Here is a 20,664-nt window from a genome sequence, read left to right as displayed (position 1 = left end):
TGTTTTTTGGAGTAATTTTTTTCCCTGAAGTATCGAGATACTTCAAAATCCCGTGAGAACCTCCAACCTGCAGACGACTCCAGTGGATGTGTGGTGGCTAAAATTACCATGAAAAACAGCAGGTTGAGGTTCTCGCAGGATTTCTAAGTATCTCGATACTTCAGGAAAAAATTACTCATAAAAACAGAAATAATTATAACAAAAAACAAATGAATAAAAAATATTAATCAGAAAAACAAAATTAATTACCACAAAAAAATTACTCATAAAAACAGAAAAAATTATAACAAAAAACAAACCAATAAAATAATTATAACAAAAAACGCAATAAAAAAATGTTAACCAGAAAAACAAAATTAATTACCACAAAAAACAATCCGAAGAATAAATTACTCTGAAAAACCTGAGTTGTTTTTTTTTCTTCAAGTGAATGCAATACGCTTCCGTAGAAACCTATATTTTGTTTTAATTAACTTTCATCATTGCTGTTTTTTTTCATTTATTCCTGTTTTTATTGCTGCTGATGTTTTTTGTCATTATATTTCCATGTCTTTATATTTTTTATTATTTTCTTATTATTCTATTATAAAGTACAGCGATAAATTAAACCTACTGCTGGAGTCTATGTTATTTGTATATTTATAATAAGCTGGTTGCATGTTAATATCTAATCAAATATTGTTAAAAAGAAGCTAAATCTGATCATAGCACGTAGCTCCTCCGCTGAGGAAAACCTGACCTCATGGTGCAGAGGCTTCATTTTCTCTCCTCAGCGCAGCGTCCTCCTCCAGTAAACAGCCCAATTTTCAGGACGTTTCAGGTCAATTGGAAAACATGGAGCCCTGACGCTGACATGTGTATTTATCATTTCCCCTGGAATAAAATAAAGACAGAGAACAGTGAGAAAGGAAACAGTTAAATGATCTGAAGAGAGGTTTATCCTGTCTGTAATTTACCTGGTGGCTACGACTGAGCACAGTGAAGAGCGTTTTTCAGCCTGAATGACTCCATGAATTAATCTCAGAGATCAGATAAAGAGGCCAACATTAGTAAAGGTAAACAGATCTCATGTAATTTCTCATGTTTGTGAATCAAAGCAATACAGACAAAAAGAGCAGTCGATGCATTTTTAATTAATTAATGAGAACTATTAATGAAAATGTTTTATCAGCGCGTAGCAATGAAAAGAGTCCAGTTCAAATCCCCTAAAAGATCCCGACACCAACAGTTCATACTTCAGGAAAACAACAGAGTGCCAAAAGACATCTGTCATTTTTTATCAGTAAAGATAAACATGGTCATACAGCCATAAAAACGGTCCAAACTCTTTTTCTTCCTGACTCAGTTTGATGTTATGGTTTTCCAAAGGTGAATTCTGTCTGTATGATTTGATGTACACAGTCACAGGCAGTGCAAAAGTAAAACTATGGAAGCTCATTGCTGCCAGCTAAAAAAAGAGAAAGAAATCCAAACTATGAGATAATACTGTCTCATAGTTTTGACCTTTTTTACTCATAATTTTGTCATTTTATTTCTTAACTCATAATTTCAACTATTTATCTCAGTACTTGAATGTTATTAGAGACTTGAAACTTTTTATCTCTTAATTATTTTTTATATCACAATAATGACTTTTTTCCTCTTTGAATTTTTTGTCCGTTACTTATGTTTTTATCTCAGTATTTCAACTTTTCATCTCTTAATTTGACTTTTTATTTCTAAATGATATTTTAACTCATTATCACTTTTTATATAATTAGATTTTTTTTCTCTTTAAAATGATTTTTTTTATCTCAGAGTTTCAACTTTTTATATCATAATTATGTATCTTTATCTCATAATTTTAACTTTTTATTTCTTAAGATTTTTTATCTTTATGATTTTTTGATTTCATGATTAAAAATTTTTTATATCATTATAATGAATTTTTATCTCAGAATTTTGACTTCTTATTTCTTTAGATTTTTTAACTCAAAGATTTTTTTATCTCATAATTATGATTTTTAATCTCAGAATTTTGACTTTTTATCTCTTTGGATTTTTTATCTAAATTATTTTTTTTTTAATCTCATAATTATGATTTTTTATAGCGTTATGACTTTTTATCTCTTTGGATTTTTTCTATCTCTTTAAAAAAAATTATCTCAAAATTTTGACTTTCATATCTAAATTATGTATTTTTATCTTATAGTAATGACTTTTTATCTCATAAGATCTTTCACCTTAAAATTATGACTTCTTATCTCGTATTAATGAATTTGATCTCATAATTTTGATTTTATTGTCTCATTACTTGAATTTAATTTTTTTTTAACTGGCAGAAATGGCTTTCCGTACAAAAAAACAACCTGAGCTGAAAAAAATAACTTATAGCTCATATTACATTGATCATCAAACCCACTGTCTGCATGCAAACACAGGTAACTCTAACATTAACCTGAATTAAACTGTAAACATTCACCTAATACACTGTGCATAATACATTAGCTATATGTAACAAAAAGAAACACCGCCCTTGATTTATTACCTCTGAATATAAAACCCTCACTGTAAACAGCAGCTGGGTTCAAACAGTATCCCAAACGTTTTGCGTACGACAACATGTGCAAAATACTCGTTAGATTCTCATGTGACCGTGTATCTGTGAATTAAATGTGACAAAGTGTTAATTAATGACAGAGAACAGCTTCCACCACCTGTGCAACATGTGAAGGGAGGATTTTTGGGGTTTTATGGCTTAAATGATTTCCTGTTAAGTTTTGTCTCACTGCTGTGTCCACGTGGATTTCCACAGACGCTCAGGTTTGTTCAGACTTCAGGCTGAAGAACTGCACGACAGCGTACTGGCCGCAGGTCATCCAGTCTGGATTCAGGGAGGCTAGCTTCTCCCCCTGACCCGGCTGCAGACCGACCTGAACATTGGCCTTCAGAGTCCTCAGGCTGCACAGTGGTGCGGGTCCAAAGCCTCGCAGCGCAGTCTGAAAGCCCACGGTGTGCTGCCAGTCCCTGTCTCCAGTCAGCTTCCTGTAGTTCAGGTCCCCTTTGAACAGCAGCAGGTCGGCCTCGCTCAGGGCGGCGTACAGGTCGGGAGCACCAGCTGCCATGTCGCAGAACTCATGGGGCAGAGTCCAGAAAGGGTGGTCATGGTAGACCCACACGCCCTCCTTCATGTACCTCTGCCACTGCGCGCCACACTTCGACATCCACCTGTGATTGGCTGCCATGGCCTGTTTGATAGTCCACTGAAAATCCCGCGCCGTGACGTCAGAGACAAACCAGGGGAGGGATTTGCCATGAAAATGGACTTCACGGACCAGGCCGGAGGAAACCAGGAAGTCTGCTAAGACCAGGTCAGTGACCAACTCAAAGCCGGCGTTGTCCAGAACAATGTCCACTCTGCCCGTGGCGGTTTCCTCCACCTCCCCTGACCTCTCTGCGGAGGTGAGAGTGGACCAGACCATGTTGGAGTCATCCACCAGGATGAAGGGCTGCAGGCTGTCCAGGGACTCTATGGGACTGGTCTTCTGGGAGTTTTCTTGGCCGGCTGAGATGGACAGGTCACATTTGTTTCCCCAAAGAGAAACCTGTGGAAAGTTAAGCCACAACTGTAACTCCTTTGAAATTAAAAAACACAAAATATAAACCACTTAAACAGACAATAAAAAAGACTTGATTAAATGTTTTCAGAGAAACTAGAGGGCACTGACCTGAAGCAGTTTGTTAAAATGCTCACAGAGCTGATTCTTGGACAGTTCCTCCATGTTTTTGCTGACCTCCTGTAGGTACGTACACAAAGCCATCACAGCCTGCTGAGACTCAAAGAAGCTCTGAGTCTTCCCCTCGTTGAAGACGTCATAATTATTGATGGGAGGACTAAAGCAAACAAACAGAAAAATATTATTGTTGGAGAGAAACAAATAAAGAAAACAGAGCAAACTAGTTATAAACATGTTTGTAGTATAACAGAAATCTGGACTAACACCACTCACTTCAGCCACACGGCCTCGTGTATCCTGCGGTACATGTAACACTCCACATAGAGCCATGGGGACTTGAACCAGCTCACAGGCTCCTGGTCCCCCTGCAGTCTCTGCTGTCTCTGCAAGTACTGGTTCCAGGACTCGGAGTCCTGCAGACCGTCTGTCAGGGCTAGCATCGGCTTATCGGTTTGCATCTCATTCCTCAGCTTGGACAGCAGAGATATTGCTTGCTTCTCAGCCTGGATACCCTCCTGGACACGTAAACAAAGACAGGATCAAATCAAGGATACAGTTTTTACATGAGGACACAAACGACATGTAATGTGCTAACCGGTGAATAGTTTTACCTCTCCATATTCTTCAAAAAACTTGTTTTTGTTGCGATGAATTGTATCTATGACTTTGGTGAGGATGGTGGGTAGTCTGTCTCTCACTGTCAAATACGCAAAAGACCTGCAGAACGACAGTACAGCCATAAACGCCTCATTAAGATGAGTAAATAAATGAAAGAAATTTAGTTAGGTTCACTTGCAACACTTGAAACAATTCACAAACCTGATTCAATTCAGAATTTCTGAGAAAAACCAGAAGGGTGATGCTAAAGCTTATTAAGACCCACAAAACAAAACAAAACAAAACAAAACAAAACAACGAAAAATCACAAAATAAATGCAAATCAAAAACAATACCAGTTTGTTTTTGCTTACCATAACTAGAACTAAGACCATATTAACACAAACCTATCAGTGAATATTCTCCATCGTGAATTGCAAAATTAAGTGGTTTTTGTACAGTTTTTTAGCCTTCCTTCCTATCTTTGTTTTTTGAAAATGTTACCCTCACACTGAACTGGTTATCCCATTATAAACAGTTTCAGTTTATTCCGGACAAAGAAAACAGTTGAAAATAAAAACAGCTTCTGAATACTTTAAGGTAACTGACCAGTTTTAGCTTTATACACTGTTAGTATTGGGTTATATTCAACTAAGTATGTACATTTTAGTACACTGAATTGCAAAAATAGAGGATTGGTCGGTTCATGGTATTGTATTTTACTGGTACTTTACTGGTATTTTAACTCGTCTAACTTTTTTGTAACAGCAAAAACTGTGTCCTTGTTTAATAAGTGTTTCCCCAGACCTCTGCACAGTGTCGTGTATGGGACGATGAGTTAATTATACAGCATATACAGAGATTTCTGGTTCAGGAAATCTTGAGCTTTACACATTTTGGCTGAGACATAATTTAAATAAGTTTTCCAATTCAATTCATTGCAAATTAAAACACCTAAAAATCTGTTTTTACACACAGTTTCAATTTTAACTTCAGTTATTCTAATGTTATACATCTTGATAATAAAGCAGGTGCATACACTGGTTAGCTAGCCTGCTAACTTACATAGCACAACGTAAAGTAGATGTTATGTGTGTAATGATATCGGTCTGTGTAACGTTGCCTACATTGTAATAACCTGTTGTTGGCGCTGTATGGTTACATGTGTGCTTATGAACATATGAACAGGTATTAGCACTAAGCTAATGCTGTTGCTGTCTGGAGGTGATATCCGCTTCGTTTACGTAGTGTCGCCGTTTCTGTGGCAGTGTTGGAAAACTATTTCATTAAGCTTAATTAAAAAGCTGTAAAAATGAGCTGTCAACGTACCCGACCACTGCCGCAGACAGGGAAGGAGGAACTCCGTGCAAAATTTGATCATCCGCCATCATTACAGCCGTAGGAGACGATTCAAATCCAAACTTTATCGACAACAACTCACGGGACAGGAACAGAGTTTGAGGGTCTGCGGGTTAAAACTTGAAGCCAGGGTTTAAAGTGAGTAAGTGATGTGACAAAAAGGTAGCAAAGTGTTTTCTTCTTCACTTCCTTTATTACTCTAAAGAAATGTCAAAAATATAAATGCTTGTTTCCTCATTCTAAAGACAAGACCCGGGTTTGTTGAAGGATACAGTGCTACCATCTAGCGGTGTGTGCGTGAACTGCAATTGTAAGGTCTATAACTGTGACCAATGCTTGATGTTTTATTTTATTTTTTCATCTACTTTAAAATTTTACATTTCGAGTTTCATCCTATGACACTCAATTTCACTGCAGTTTCTGAGTCTGTAGGTGTCAGAAAAATGTGATGTTTCTTTCCCTGAATGCCGTGCCGCAGTGCGCATGTCAGTCTTCTGCTTGCTGCATCACCTCGAGCATCTCTTGTCGTCCGGAGCAACGGTTGTCGTGGAAACATTGATTCACCCTATCAGAAAAGGGGCAGGATTCGAACCCCCGAGGCTTTTTGGCGGGAAAAGAAGGGGGTGGAGTGATCTGGCAAGAAAGCCCATATCAAAAAAACGAAGGCGACAACGAGTAAATCTCTTTTATAAACACATTTTTTATAGATGTGCTTTTATTGGAGATTTCAGCTGAGCATGTTTTAATCGTCAAAATGTTGCTTTTTTTTGTTTTTATTTTCTTTGACAGTATAATGGGCAGGATCTTAAATATTTTATCTCTTGTTGTTTTTTTAATCTTTTATTATTTTTATTTTACAGATGTTTTCCTTTACTTTATCTGGTGGTGGTTTCTAACCTTTTATATATTCCATTTTTTTTACCTCACATTTCTCTTTTACCTCTCTTATATTTTTTTACTGTTAGTTTTTATAATTTATAGCACTTTTCTAACTCTGTTTTTAAAAAGTGCTATAAAAAAATAAAATTTATAATGTTTATTATTATCAATTCGTATAAAAGATCCAATTTCCTTATTTTGTTAACAACACTGGTGAAGGCATTAATTATTTTAAAAGAACCAACTACTGAATAATGTTGTTTTATTATATGACTGTGTAACAATCAGGGGCCTAACAAGCCAAAACCCACTCCCCTGACTCAGACTAACATGAACAGGCCTTATAGTGGCCTACTTTGGTACCATATGCCTGTAACCATAAGGCTAACCGTGCTTGTCTGTGCTACCAAATCGAGATGTTCTCTCTTTTCTTGATCCTCTTTTTGGAAAGCATGTCAAATTGTTTTGATGCAGTGATGACTAGACCTTCAGAGCAAGAGAAACCTCGTTCTCTGTGTGTTTCTCTCCCTCTGAGATCAGCATGGTCACTATGGGAACACGGTGGACTGTTGTCAGGATGTGGGGTCTTGGGAGTGGGAGTCCAGCTGCGTCCACCTCCGGTGTTCATCGCCGCCGGCCTCCCATCCCCCCGCCGGGCCCCAGCCCAGCCGGATCTGTTTTTCTACACCGAGAGAGGAGTGACTCACCACTCCGGTTTCAAAACAGGCCACGGACGGGGGGAGGGCGGCAGTTAACGTTAAAGGTCCTGTTTAAACAGGTGTTCCTGCTCACCCTACACACGTCTCGTGCCAAAGCTGGCTCCTGAAGCGTTTGGATTCATAGATGGAGTATATTCTGAAGCTATGTTTAGTTTTTTAAAATTAATTACTGCACTGACGTCAGGGCTGCCCACAAACCTCACCGTGGCGTGTCTTTTTCCACGTTTCAAGCAGCTCCGTACACACTGTGTTTGTTTGGAAAACTGATTATTAAAGGAATAATCAATTTAGTGGAAACAAGAGGAAGCACAGTCATGTGAAAGTCCAGTCTGCAAATCTTTCAATAGACTATCATGAGAAAAAGAAAGAGACCAGATTAGGCTGACAGAAAGCTATTGACTGAAGCAGACGGGGTGCTTTGTTTCCAAACGAAGCAGCAGCTTAAATCCTTTGAGTTAAAAGTGTTGGTTTAATGTTTTGAATGTCAAACGTTATTTGCATCTCTCAATCAGCCCCTGCTGTGAGCCTTCAGGCCTCGTGGACACACTTTTGTTCTGTGGTCGTTACCATACTGCCATCAGTGATCAGTGGATTTGTTTGGTGCTCCCAACATGTCTGTGCTCTCAGTTTACATTAAAATGTGGACGGGATTCAAAGTAAGTCTGCTGTTTTCAGACAGGACAGTCCTGATGCTCCTCTGTCTGTCCCCTCCCATGTCTCCCATCACCCTCTCCTTCTACAGACAGTTTCTCCACCCCATTATCTGCATGCCCAGCAAGCCTTTTCTCTGTCTGGTCCCCCTCTGGACCCCCTGTCCCTGGGCTAAAGTGTAGCTCTGTAATGGCAGTCTGAAGAAATGTGGTTCTTACACTGATGACAACATGCAGCATGTCACAGATGATTAAACTGTTGATATGAATCCAAAGTACATGTGTGTAGGTCCTCCAACACACCCCTATTGTAAGTCAAGATATATCTGGGTCAATCAGACTTTAAACCTCCACTAATTCACTTTGGTTGTTACATTTCTATTACAAATGATTAAAATGAATTCATTCACAGACTTTTTTGAGTGAAAAGCTTAGATGGTTTGCAAATAAGAGTAAGGCTGTGGCAGGAAGTACACAGAGCGTGCTTCCTGTGGGCGTGTTTGGGATGTTAAACCTACAGTGGGTTCATAGGGCTTTTATTTTCAACACATTTTAAAGATCTTACCTTTTTATACTTTGGTTTTAGGGGAGAATATTTAATATATATAACGCAAAATCAAACAGTACCACGTTTCGGTACCTGAATGCATCCTTATGACTATGAGGGGGTGGAAGAGTAGGTTATTTTCCATACTAGACATGAACACAGCATTATTAGTTTATATATTAAGAAATAGATATGGTAAAGTGAATTTTTTTTAGGTTTTATATTATTAAACACATTTAATCTGGCTTACAGGAAAACACTCTTTATATGTTGACAGTATCCTTTGTCATATTAGTCATATTATAGAGTGATTTGTTGCTTGTTTAGTGAATAATGCTGAAGATAAATGTCCCCCAAAAAAATCACATGCTAAACGGCAATCGCAATATTGGTAGAAAAAAAAAATCACAATTAGATTATTTTCCAAAATCGTGCAGCCCTAATTAGTACTGGTACTGATTGACAGGTACCGGGCATCCTTACCATAGTGCTTCATGTGTGAAAGGTACACTTTCCATTCATAAAGTAAAAAGAGCATTTTCCAAGCTACAGTAATCAGATTATTACAACTGGAACATAAAACTGGGATTTTAACTTTTAGTTGTAAAACCGAAAGAAAATACTTTATAATTGATGTTTTAATTGTTTGGGGCATGTTTTATGATATATATGTATTTTCATTACTTTTTTATTTATTTAGCAGGCAAATGTAAATACAATGACAAATTGAAACAATTAACTTTTTCCTAGAAACAAAAACATACGAACACTAAACCCCTTCCCAACTCCTGATCCTACTCAAGCTTGTTACAAATCAGTAAATGTAAAAAAAAAAAAAAAAAAAAAAAAAAAGGAAAACAAAATATTGCTTGTGGTATTTTTTAAGTTGCCTTGTCCATTTTGTTCATGATCTTGTTTGATAATATACTTTATATGTTATTGGACATGTAACTTCCTTTATATAGTTAAAGCCTTTTTGTTTAATGAAAAATGTTATTTTCTCTTATTTAAATGCCAGGCAGGGGTTGTTTTTAGCTGAAATGCTAAATGTTTTATTCAACACTTCCTTTAAAGTTGATAAAACCCAGAAAGAATTGAAACGGTGTTATTTTTCTGTTAAAGTGAGAAAGAGCAAAGACTTTTTATACCATGGTCTGATGGTGTGTTTAATGTGTCCCTCCACACACACAGATACACACAGACACACACACACAGCGCTGCTAACTGCTCCGCGGCACGTCCACGTAGCTGTTAGCTGTTTATGTTCACATTCACCGGCTGTCACAGGAGAAACTGTCTCGCGGGGGTTGATCTGACGGCAGTTACACAGTGCGGGAAATTAACGTTAACTCAACCGCCCACTTGCTCAACGGTTTTACAACGGCCGTGTTTTGGCTGGCTTTTACCCACAGTCATGTGATTGTAACGTAAAACCCCTAACCGGAAAACAACGACGGACGACCCTCTCCGCCGCCAACGAATGCTGCGTTTGCGAGGAACAGTACAAGCTGCTGCGAGCCCAGAGAGGACGGACGAGTCCCCGGTAACAAACAAACAACGGCGACACGGAAAACTCCAGCAAATCACCGGGAGAGCAGGTACGGCTGTTTCTGTGCTACACACTCACCCGCTCGGTTACCGGGACTGTTGGGTTTATGGGCTGCTTGCGTGAGGTTTAGCTTTCTGTGTTTGTCACGGGGAAGTTAAAAGAAACGCATTCGTGACCAGCCCCATCCCCCTGCGTCTCTCGCTCTCATTGCCCGCGTGTCTGTGTGTGTTGTGTGCTCGCGCCCGCGTGTACGCATGTCCGTTTTCTCGCGCTAGCTGTAGCAGAGGCAGCAGAGGCAGCAGACACAGGCAGGAGGCGGCGGGAGCGCTCGGTTTCTGCCTCCTCTGGGTGAAAGCTTCATCTACTCATGATGTTAAATTTTACCAACATTACTCCTCACACCGGTCACCTTCACCGGAGGTCTTCCTCAGCGGCAGTTTGACGGGTTATTCTGAGAATAACAGACACTCTCACTACGGAAGTAACTGTTCCACGTGTCTACATCATCTCGTTAGGGGCGGGGCTTTGTTGTTGCAAAGTAGAAGTATTGATCAACTTATGGTGATCGGGTTATCTCACTGAATTCAGTAGATATGTGGCTGTGCAGTGGTTGGGACAGCAGGTACACTTTGTCCAAGAACAGCCGAGACTCTGTTGTTGACATGAAGCTCATCATGATTTCTCAGCTCCTCTGTTTTTTTTCAATACTCTTTTATTATTATTATTATTTTTTTTTTTTTTAACAATGTGTTTATTGAGTTTTTCAACCAACAGTTACATTGTAAAACATTTTGACCCATCCTTAACGTAATAAAAATGAATAAATAAATAAAATGAAATAATAATTAAAATAAAAAGGACAAAAATAAAAACCAGTAAAGAAAATACAAATTTAAATTAATTTATATAAAACATAAAAGTATACTATTTAAACCATATTGTAAACATTTACACTTCGAGAGTACATGGTCAAAGGAACATTTCCTTCCTTAGAGAAATCAGCAATGTATATCATTTCTCCCTATCCTCCTCGAGCAAACTGGACAAGTCATTGTCCCTAAGATATTGAATAAAAGGCTCCCAAATGCTGTGAAACAGATCTTGTTTATCTTTCAGAGTGTAAGTGATTTTTTCCTAGGGAAGAAACACAGACATTTCATGAAACCAACATTTAATGCTAGGCCTCTCACCGTTTTTCCAATTAAGTGCTATTATTCTTTGGGCTTGTAAAAGACAAATATCCATGAAACTTATCAATACTCTTTTTTTTTATTGATTTTTTTTTATTTTATAAACAAAAACAAAGGTTTGAACAAAATGAAACAGCAAAACATAAAAGAGTCCCTCCTCAAGCTAACACAGAGTACTGAGCTGTACGGACAAGAAAAATAAATAGATGAAAAAACAACAGGAGACAGGTAAACAAAAAGCTCATACAAAATATAATCATCTTTCATATATATATATATATATAAGCTACATGGAGCGTGGTTAAACAGACAGAAAAAGGGAATCCTCAAAAACTGTTTTCCAGTGACCTCCTGGATTACAGAGTGAAGCCCCGTCCAGAAAGTTTGGATGTGGTCACATGACCAAAACAAGAGGATAAACGTGCTTTTATTACTTTCTGGAGGCAGACAGGTGTGTCACTTCCTCTGTTTAACTCAAGCCTGTCTGGCTCAATGTGGCGATGAAAAACACAATTTACTATATAGCTGAATAAACTCCGTGAAATGCTTGTCCTGGCATCTAAGCAACAATAATGATAATAGTTAACTTTATTTAAATTGCAATGAGAGCAAAGAGCAGAAAGTGTGAGAAAACAAACTAAAAGACATGAAATAAAAGGCTAAAGCTACCACCAAATAAGGAAAACATCAAAAAAATAATAATAAAATAAAATTATTCTTGTTATGCAATTTCTTCTGTTGTATTTTTTGGTTTTTAATTCTTTCTCCTTTTTTTCTTTCTCATCTTTTTATTTTATTTATTTATTCATTTATTTAATTTTTTGTAGAGTTTGTCTCCTTTGCATTAATTTATGAAAACGCAACAAGAGGAATCACTCTGTGGTCTAATTATAAATGGACAATGTGTACAAATGTAAATAAAAAAAACAGTAAAACTTTGAAACTGATTGAAATAACTTAAGATAAGAGTTTAAGATCCACCAATTACTCAACTGTAGTGACTGAGTTAATTATAAGATCTACTTTAAAGATGAAAAGTCTTCAATCTGAAATAAGAGGAAGAAAGCTGAGTCTTCATTTTTTTATTTATAACTAAAAACATTTTAACCCGACTGAAGGTTCCCATTCAAACAGCATAAGCTGCTTTTCAAGATGAATACTTTAAAAACTTTCTACTGCACTATTTACAGAGACCAATCTTTTTACATTTTTTCTGAAATCAGGTGAGAAACAGAAAAGTGAGTGTGACGACAGACTGGCTAACGGTATTTTATACTTTTCAGTTGCTCTCTTGCACAAGATGCGGAAACCTAGCCTTTTCCTGGAGCGTCACAGCGCCAGCATCTCTGCACTCTGACCTCTCTGATGAAATACACATGTGTGAGGGAGGCTGCTTCCCCAGCCATCAGAGTCAGAGCAGATTAACACTTTTTGGACTCTGGGAGGTAAAGCAGTAGATGAGTGCTCAGTCGTTGTCTCTCTCGTGCTGCGTGCTGAGGAGAAAGTGTTGGAGGAAGAAGATCCACTCAGTTTTCGTTCCCCCTCTGAAAGGAGGTAAAACCAGTTTGGCTCCAGGAATTTGTGACAACAACCCCCGGTCATGTGACGGCCTGGAGCTCTTGTAGTCCTTCAGTGACCTCAAAGGTCAGCAGCGCTCGTCGTTATTGGTCAGAGGTGGTGTGACATGTCTCTGGGGAACGAGTTTGGACGGCTCGATGAGGAAAGAGGTGTGCAGAAAGACGTTAGAGACTCCCAAACTCTCAAAGAAGCAATAAAAAGTTTATTATTACAACCAAGGCTGAATTATCTGCATTTATGTTTGAGTTAGCTCAGGGGTCTGCAACTTTCACTTTCAAAGGAGCCATTTTTCCTCAGCTCACCTGGATTAAAGTTACTCAGGAGCCACAAAATTTACTTTATCTTCACAATAAAAACAATAAAGTGTTTAACATTCAATACATAGTTAAAATCAAGTGAATGGATCTATTTATTAAGTTGTACATGTGATGTTCTGGTCTTTTATTTTTAAAGAATTTGCAGATATTTAAAAAAATATCAATAAAAATTAAATTTTTGAAAAAATTGGAAAAATTTTGAAATAAAAATAAATAAATAAATAAATAAATTTGCAAATTAAAAAAAAGGATAAATTTGCAGATATTTAAAAAAAAATGGATTCAAAAAATTTTAAAATAAAAAAGCAAAAGTAAAAAAAAATGGAACAAACTTGTAAATATTAAAAAAAGTGAGACCTGGAAAATTTTTGAAATAACAAAAACGCAAAAAATAAAAAATGCAAAAATAAAATTGAAAATATAAAAAAGGAATTACAAAAATTGCAAAAAAAAAAAATAAATTTAAATGCTGGGACTAAAAAAAATGTAAATATATATATTAAAAAAATACCAGACAGTTGCCAAACATTTTTAAAAATTTACCAAAAAATACAATTATTTAAAAAAAAGAAAAACTTCAAATATTAAAAAAATAATTCCTGTTTGTTTTTTTGCCTTGCTACATATCAAGAATGCATATAAAGCTGACAGTTTAGCAGTTAATTATCTTACTATAGTTGGTTCAACAAAATATTAATGCTTGATTTTATTTAGAGTCAATTTCTGTAAAAAAAAATACTTTTTTAGAGTATCAAGGAGCCACTGCAAAGGAGTCAAGGGTCCACATGAGGCTCCAGAGCCACAGGTTGAACACCCTTGAGTTAGCTTATCTGTTTTTGTTTGTTTGTGGACATGTTGAAGAAATAGTTCAAAAGAGGTCAAAGTTTCCAATAGCACGAGTCGATTCATCAAACTGCTGCAGATCTCCTCATAAACTGAGCTTTAACCAGCAGATAATCTAAATGTGTGCTTCACATTAACCCATATCACTCATTGCTCACCTGAGGGGGTGAAGTGAAGGAGGTGTTACGTAAAATGTCACAAGAGGCCAACAGAAAGCCCTCTCTGTCTCTGTCTCTGTCTCTGTGTGTGAGGCTATTTTAGATCAGGAACAGTTTCTATGTCATGGAAGAAATCTGGATTCACAAATAACTTGTGTTTACTTTAAGTCACCATCGCAAAAAAAAAGTCCAAAAACCCACATGTAGAAAGAAGTGAACAAATGAGAACAAGTTTCTTTTTGTTTGTGAAGCCATAACTTTAATCAGGATAATCTTCTGTGACAGCGGTGCTAGACAAATAGTCTCCAGCGTCACCAAACGATTCTCCACTGTTGTGTTAGGCTCGCCTTTACAGCGCTGTTAGATCAGAGCCGTCAGCCCAGTCTCTGTGGTCACAATAAACTCTGCTCTCCTTCCAGACAGGAAACTCACTGCTGCTGCTCTGTGTGTGTGTGTGTGTGTGTGTGTCGGTGTGTGTCCCTGTGCCTTTGTTGCAGGTTGAAGAATGGAGTTGGCCAACCATGGTCTTATCCTGCTGCAGCAGCTCAACGCTCAGAGGGAGTTTGGCTTCCTGTGCGACTGCACCGTGGCCATAGGAGACGTCTTCTTCAAAGCCCACAAAGCCGTCCTCGCCGCCTTCTCCAACTACTTCAGGATGCTCTTCATCCACCAGGACAGGTACAGGAGGGGGCGCCGCAGGCCGGGAGACGCGCTGAGATACTTTCTGTCGTCACATCAGAGAAACGAGCGGAGCCGACGCTCTGCTGCCAGGCTTCACGTGGAAATAACACTGGCTTGTTCTCCTGTTGTCAAACAGTGGAGGCCTTTCAGTTTGTAGCCGAGCAGTGGACTGAATCCACCGCTGAGATATCTGTGCCATCAGTCCACTTCTCTGGGTCAGGGGGATCCATCGCTTCACAGTGAAGGACAGGCCAGAAACCAACAGACGTTTCTGCTAACGAGTTTCCAAAACTTGTCTTTTAAAGCAGATTTCTATACACCCAGAATCAAGGTGGAGGTACAGATTTACAGCAGTCGTGTCAGTTTCAGTCTGTATTTCTGGGTGAAATTCACTCATTTAAAGATAAAGTACATTCACCAGTTTCTACTAGAGATAGATTGATGCGGAGTTTTTTTTAGGGCTGATACCGACTGTCAGAAGTCAAGGAAGCCGATATTTGGGGCCGATGTTCATTTGCAGTAAAAGTGAAAATGTTGGCGTCAAGATTTAGGATAATATGAACTCCAACCCTTAACTTTGTCTGAAGCCTTTAAGTATATATTTATCAAACAGCGTCCAGGCTCAGCAGCTGTCTGATAAAGTTAAATGACAACTTCAGAAATAAAAAGCTCCCTAAAGTTTTCTACAGTAAGACAAGTTTTCCAAAAAATGTCTCAGATGGTGCTGTTGGTGAGATGATGCCATAGACAGAGAGGAGCCAAAATAACACAGGCTGAAACTTAATTTCTTATCAGACGCTGGATTAAAATAAATCAGATGCCGATATGCTTCAAAATGCTGAATATTGGCCCCGCCCCCCTGGTTTTTCCTTCACTGAGGGATCTTAACTGTGAAGCGTTTTCAGACGCCATGTTTGATCCTATTGACCTGGAGGAGTCGACTGACACATATCTCAGTAGTGGATTCAGTCCTCGTAGATATTATATATTAGAGCCGATAATCAGTCTATCACTAATATCTGCAAATAGTCATTGTTTTAGAGGTGCAGCGTCACATTAATGCTCCAGCTCCATTTTTTAAGACCTTACTCTATTCATCATCTGCTCAACCGGATAACAAACTGCTTGTAAAACTGAAAGCTCCAAAAATGACCCCAGCTAGCCTCACTGTCAGGGTTGTTTGATACCACATCCATCAAAAATAAAACAAAAACAACTCTCTGCAATTAACAAACGTGCAAAATAAAAACCAACAACCAGGGATGCAAGAAAAATTAATCTATTGTGGTATCAGGATTTTTTTGTTTCTTGATTTCAAAATGGGATTTTTGTTCAAATTTTTTTTTTTTTTAATTTAAATCCCTCATTTTAGTCTTTGTATGAGCTGGGTTGGGAAAATTGAGACGACAGATTCTTGAATAAATCCTAAAAACTGACTCACATGTGATCATTTTATGGGAAAACATAGCTCCTGATATAGTCTGTAAACATCATCATCATCATCATCATTCAACTTTTTATCTTGGTATGGTGTTAAAGAAGCAAACTTAAAATTGGAAACATCAAAGAATTGTAATTTAAATCAAATCAGCGCCATAAAAAAGGGAAAAAAGAAAATTTTCCCAGCCCTGATAACTGAGTTTTAGTATTTTTTTAAAATAATAATAATTATAATAATAGTAATAATAAATTTTATTTATAGAGCGCTTTTCAAAAAAACTCAGTCGCTTTACATAAAAAGTTAAAAGTGCAGATAAAAAAAAAAAGAAAATAAAAATAAATAAATAACCTGAAGTTTAAAATAAAACAGTTTAACATTTCACTCTCTTGAATATCGGTGTGGGGTATCGGCCTGATACTGAAACCGATATTCGTCCATCCCTACCGATCGTTTCTTTGTTGTAAAATGCTTCTTAGCGACACACTCTGCTCTTCTTGATCCTCCTTTAACCTCTGTGTGTGTTGAGTTTAACCCTCTGGTTGCTGACACCGTCTCTGTTTCCGTCCTGTTTTGCAGCGACTGCGTGCGGCTGAAGGCGGCGGACATCCAGCCGGACATCTTCAGCTATCTCCTCAACCTGATGTACACGGGGAAGCTGGCCCCTCAGCTCATCGACCCCGCTCGGCTGGAGCAGGGGGTCCGCTTCCTGCACGCCTACCCGCTGCTGCAGGAGGCCAGCCAGTCGGTGTACTCCCACCCCGAGCAGAGCCTCAACCTCTCCACCTCGCTCTACGGCATCCAGATCTCCGACCAGCAGGCGGGGCTGTCAGCGCGGCTGCCCGCCCGCCGACAGCTCTCCTCGCCCTTTGACTCGGAGCAGTTTGGCTCAGAGGGGAAGTATCCGTCCACGCCGGCTGCCGCCGCTTCATTTGCCAACTCCATCCTGTCCAAGCTGGCGTCCTCGCCGCAGGAGGTGGAAGCGTCCACGAGCGGCGCCAAGCCGTCAGCCGAGGAGGCGGGGGCGGAGCTGCTGAGCGCAGACGGCTCGGCGGCGAGCGCCTCCATCCTCCACGTGAAGCCGAGCATCATGAAGAGGAGCTCGTCTTTCAGGAAGCACTACTCCTGCCACCTGTGCAGGAGCAGGTTCACGCAGCGCAGCCTGCTGCGCGAGCACCTCCTGCAGCACACGCAGGCTCTGCAGCAGGCGCCCGCCGAGCCCAGCACCCTCTCCCCTCTGCTGCCTGCAGAGCAAAGCATGCTGGACGTGGAGGGCGTCCTGAAGGGCAGCAAGGCGGCGGCAGGGCCCGCCGCTCCCAGCGCAGCCGTGGAGATCATCAGCGACAGCGAGCAGACGCCGGTTTCAGGGACGAACTCGGACTCGCCCAGGGCGGAGGTGTCCACGTCCAGCTGGGGGGTGGGGGGCGTGAACTCTCAGGCGGACACGCCCCCTCCCTCAGACATCGCTGACATCGACAACCTGGAGAGCGCCGACCTGGACCGCGAGGTGAAGCGCAGGAAGTACGAGTGCTCGACGTGCGGCAGGAAGTTCATCCAGAAGAGCCACTGGAGGGAGCACATGTACATCCACACGGGGAAGCCCTTCAAGTGCAGCGCCTGCGGCAAGAGCTTCTGCCGCGCCAACCAGGCCGCCCGCCACGTGTGCCTGAACCAGGGCGCCGACAGCTACACCATGGTGGACCGGCAGAGCATGGAGCTGTGCGCGGCGGGCGACGACAGCAGCCAGATGGACGCCATGTTCCTGGGCTCCTCCAAACCGTACAAGTGCAACATCTGCGCCACCACCTTCTCCAGCCCCAACGAGGTCATCAAGCACCTCTGCTTCACGCAGGGCGGGCTCGCCGGGCTGCAGGCGGGCAGCGTGGGCGCCGCCATGGCGCTGCAACGGGGCGAGGAGTTCTCCAAAGACGAAGGCTCGGATCTGTCCAACTCCGGCACGCCGCTGGAGCCGATAAAGACTGAGGAGATCCTGGTGGAGTAGAGCGAACTGTGCGTCTCTAACACGCCTCTAAGTTATGATTAGCATTAAGCTAACGGCGGAGTCAGTCAGGGTGGGGTCGCTGGATGTTTTCAATCCATGAGAAAAGTTATTTTAGGTGTTTCCTTTCATTGGGTTCAGTTTTTTATGTTTTTGTCCCTGATTCTGACAAAAACTGTTTAGAGTCAGAGCGACGTCTCACAGCTCGCTGCAGCCGACCACGTCTGAGGCTCAGGACGTTTGTGTCGTGGTGAAGCTGCACGGAGGAAGAGGAAGCAGAGAAACTTCCGGAGCAGACAGACGAGTGAAGAAACTGCTGCACAGAAAGCTGAAGTTTCTCTGAGCGAGACGAGGCGAGCAGATCAAGCACACGTTCAAATCCGACCTGAGACAATCGGCGCTCGTTCCCAGTCTCTGCTTCGTCTCCTCCGTCGTGTTTTCCCGCTCGGCTCAAGGAAAAACCTCCAGATTGAATCCAGAAACTCTGAAATCCTCCCAGCTTCCCTCCTCGTTGTTTAGTTTTTATGTTTCCGCTTTCATCACCTCGTAACGAAGCACAAACCGCGTCTGCTCAGTTTCTCAAACCTGGAGAAGAAGCTAACCGCTGCTGGAGCCAATTTCATTTCAGTTTAACACACTTTTTATTTTTATTTTTTACTTTTAACTTTATAAACTTTACTTTTATTTACCAGAAAGGACAAAAAGCCTCAAAGTTAAACTTGTTTCAGTAAGTTTTATGAATCAGTGACACATGAATCTTTGATATCTCACACAAATCGACTCATTCAGGTTATTAATGAGAGTTTAACCACAGTTTTTGTCCTGCTCTGTAAAAAAATGACTTCTTATCAAGTGTTTTTGTCTTGTTTCCAGTAGAAAATCTCTTTTTGATTCAATCTGAATGTGGCTCAGATTGAGAATAATCACATTTCTAATTAAAATGAAACAAAAACACTTGATAAGATTCAGTTTTTTCAGTGTTTTTTATTAATTTGGTGCAAAGGGAAACGTTTTCTTTCAGACGTTTAATCAGATTTAACTCAGTCGTGATAGGAGGAATCAGTTTAAGCTAAAGAAGAAAACAAAATGACGTTTTGCAATATTTCCTTTTTACTACTGATGACTGAAAATCTCTCCATCATCGTCCAGTTAATGTGAAGCCTGATAGAAATCCTCTTTTTTCCAGCTTCTTTCAGACTAAACTTTGTGTTTCTCCTTTAATTTCTTCTCGTTTATATTTTATTAGAAAAACTCGAGGACGGCTGCGACGCCGTTTCCTCTCCTCAGAGATCCTCAGAGTTGGAAATTAATCCTAAATTTTGTGATGTTGCTTAAAGCCGTCTGAATTTATCGATACCAAAAATAAAATTGGTCGTAGCGAAAGTTTGTCTTCCATCAAGAGCGACTTTAAAAAAATCATTTACAGTTTTATTTTAACTAAACCAGATCTTATAATGTGTATCGTAGAAAATTAATGTACTTTAGTCTTTTTTAAATATTAACTTCCCTCCATACTGAGTTTTTTTACTTATATTTACTAATTTTTCCCCCAAACTTCTGGTTAAATCCTGACGTGCAGCGAAACTCAAGGCCCAGACCCAATCAGGATGGAGAAGCTGTTGCTCCTTTGTTGCAATGACCCACATCTGTAGCTAGATGGCGCTGTTTCCCACAGGTGAAGTGAACAGGAAGGCGTTCAGATCTGAGGTCTTTTTATTTTGTTGTTGCCAATAATGTGACGTTTGCCAGAATCAGCCCTGATGTTTGAACTTTTTAAAGCTGAAAAATCTGTGAATTTAATTTAAAGAGTGTCGACTAACAGGGAAGGATGTGTGTGTGTGTGTGTGTGTGTGTGTGTGAGATGCTGTACTACTGATGTTCACGTCTCAGAGCTCCAGACGCCTGCACAGCTTTAGAAAAGATTTTATCTGATCCACTTCCTCAGCTCGAGTCGTGATTGTTCGTCTTCACTCTGTGTGTGTGTGTGTGTGTGTGTGTGTGTGTGTGTGTGTGTGTGTGAACATCTCAGTGTCTCAGGAAGATGAGATGTCTTTCTCTTCTCTGTCCTCTGAAGCGTTTTTTATTCGCAGCCTCTGAAACTTCCTCTAAATGTCCATCTGAAGTCGACTGTGATCAACCTTGTTCTCAGGAATGTGAGTGATTTTCTGTAAGAACATTTTTCCCTTTTTCAGTGAAGAACAAACAATAAAACATCTTTTTTTCCATAACCTGGATTCATCTACTTCTCGTCTTAAGCTGAACATAGGAGCTGATCAAACTATAACATGTCAGTTTAAAACAGAGGTCTGCAAATTTTACTCATCTCACCTGGATTAAAGTTTCTCTGGGGCCAAAAAATCTACTTTACCTTCACAAAAAAGTCAAGAACACAGAAAAAAAATCTAGTATTTAATAATTATCCGAACAAAATGATTGAGTATTTG

General features: G+C 39.8%; 2 protein-coding genes across 3 annotated transcripts; one reads left to right on the top strand and one right to left on the bottom strand.

The window, feature by feature from the left end:
* Positions 1 to 2,371: 2,371 nt before the first annotated feature.
* On the bottom strand, positions 2,372 to 5,781 carry armt1 (acidic residue methyltransferase 1). Of its 2 annotated transcripts, XR_012599442.1 has the most exons (6): positions 5,643 to 5,781; positions 4,328 to 4,433; positions 3,990 to 4,231; positions 3,708 to 3,873; positions 2,573 to 3,584; positions 2,372 to 2,529 (listed from the first exon to the last, which is right to left on the bottom strand). XR_012599442.1 is itself a non-coding variant. In XM_074685215.1 (5 exons), exons 1-5 carry the CDS (start codon positions 5,702 to 5,704, stop codon positions 2,799 to 2,801), a joined length of 1,362 nt encoding a protein of 453 aa, XP_074541316.1. In that variant the 5' UTR covers positions 5,705 to 5,781; the 3' UTR covers positions 2,372 to 2,798. The 2 variants fall into 2 exon arrangements, 1 of the variants encoding a protein (XP_074541316.1); XM_074685215.1 differs by having other exon boundaries at positions 2,372 to 3,584.
* Positions 5,782 to 9,669: 3,888 nt separating this feature from the next.
* On the top strand, positions 9,670 to 20,426 carry zbtb2b (zinc finger and BTB domain containing 2b). Its single transcript, XM_074685714.1, has 3 exons — positions 9,670 to 10,065; positions 14,600 to 14,780; positions 16,801 to 20,426. Exons 2-3 carry the CDS (start codon positions 14,608 to 14,610, stop codon positions 18,221 to 18,223), a joined length of 1,596 nt encoding a protein of 531 aa, XP_074541815.1. The 5' UTR covers positions 9,670 to 10,065; positions 14,600 to 14,607; the 3' UTR covers positions 18,224 to 20,426.
* Positions 20,427 to 20,664: the final 238 nt, after the last annotated feature.

This window comes from Halichoeres trimaculatus, unplaced genomic scaffold, assembly GCF_033239565.1.
Source record: "Halichoeres trimaculatus isolate MK-OKI-2021-1 unplaced genomic scaffold, fHalTri1.1 fHalTri1_scaffold_13, whole genome shotgun sequence".
NCBI lineage: Eukaryota > Metazoa > Chordata > Actinopteri > Labriformes > Labridae > Halichoeres > Halichoeres trimaculatus.
This window is presented reverse-complemented; position numbering and strand designations above follow the sequence as displayed.

Excerpts from the sequence above, each read along its gene's own strand:
- armt1 (XM_074685215.1), bottom strand. The coding sequence starts at position 5,704 with ATGATGGCGGATGATCAAATTTTGCACGGAGTTCCTCCTTCCCTGTCT. Across the intron at positions 3,874-3,989 it reads CACGAGGCCGTGTGGCTGAA|TCCTCCCATCAATAATTATG; the intron begins GTGAGTGGTGTT and ends TGTTTGCTTTAG. Across the intron at positions 3,585-3,707 it reads ATTTTAACAAACTGCTTCAG|GTTTCTCTTTGGGGAAACAA; the intron begins GTCAGTGCCCTC and ends AACTTTCCACAG.
- zbtb2b (XM_074685714.1), top strand. The coding sequence starts at position 14,608 with ATGGAGTTGGCCAACCATGGTCTTATCCTGCTGCAGCAGCTCAACGCT. Across the intron at positions 14,781-16,800 it reads CTCTTCATCCACCAGGACAG|CGACTGCGTGCGGCTGAAGG; the intron begins GTACAGGAGGGG and ends CCTGTTTTGCAG.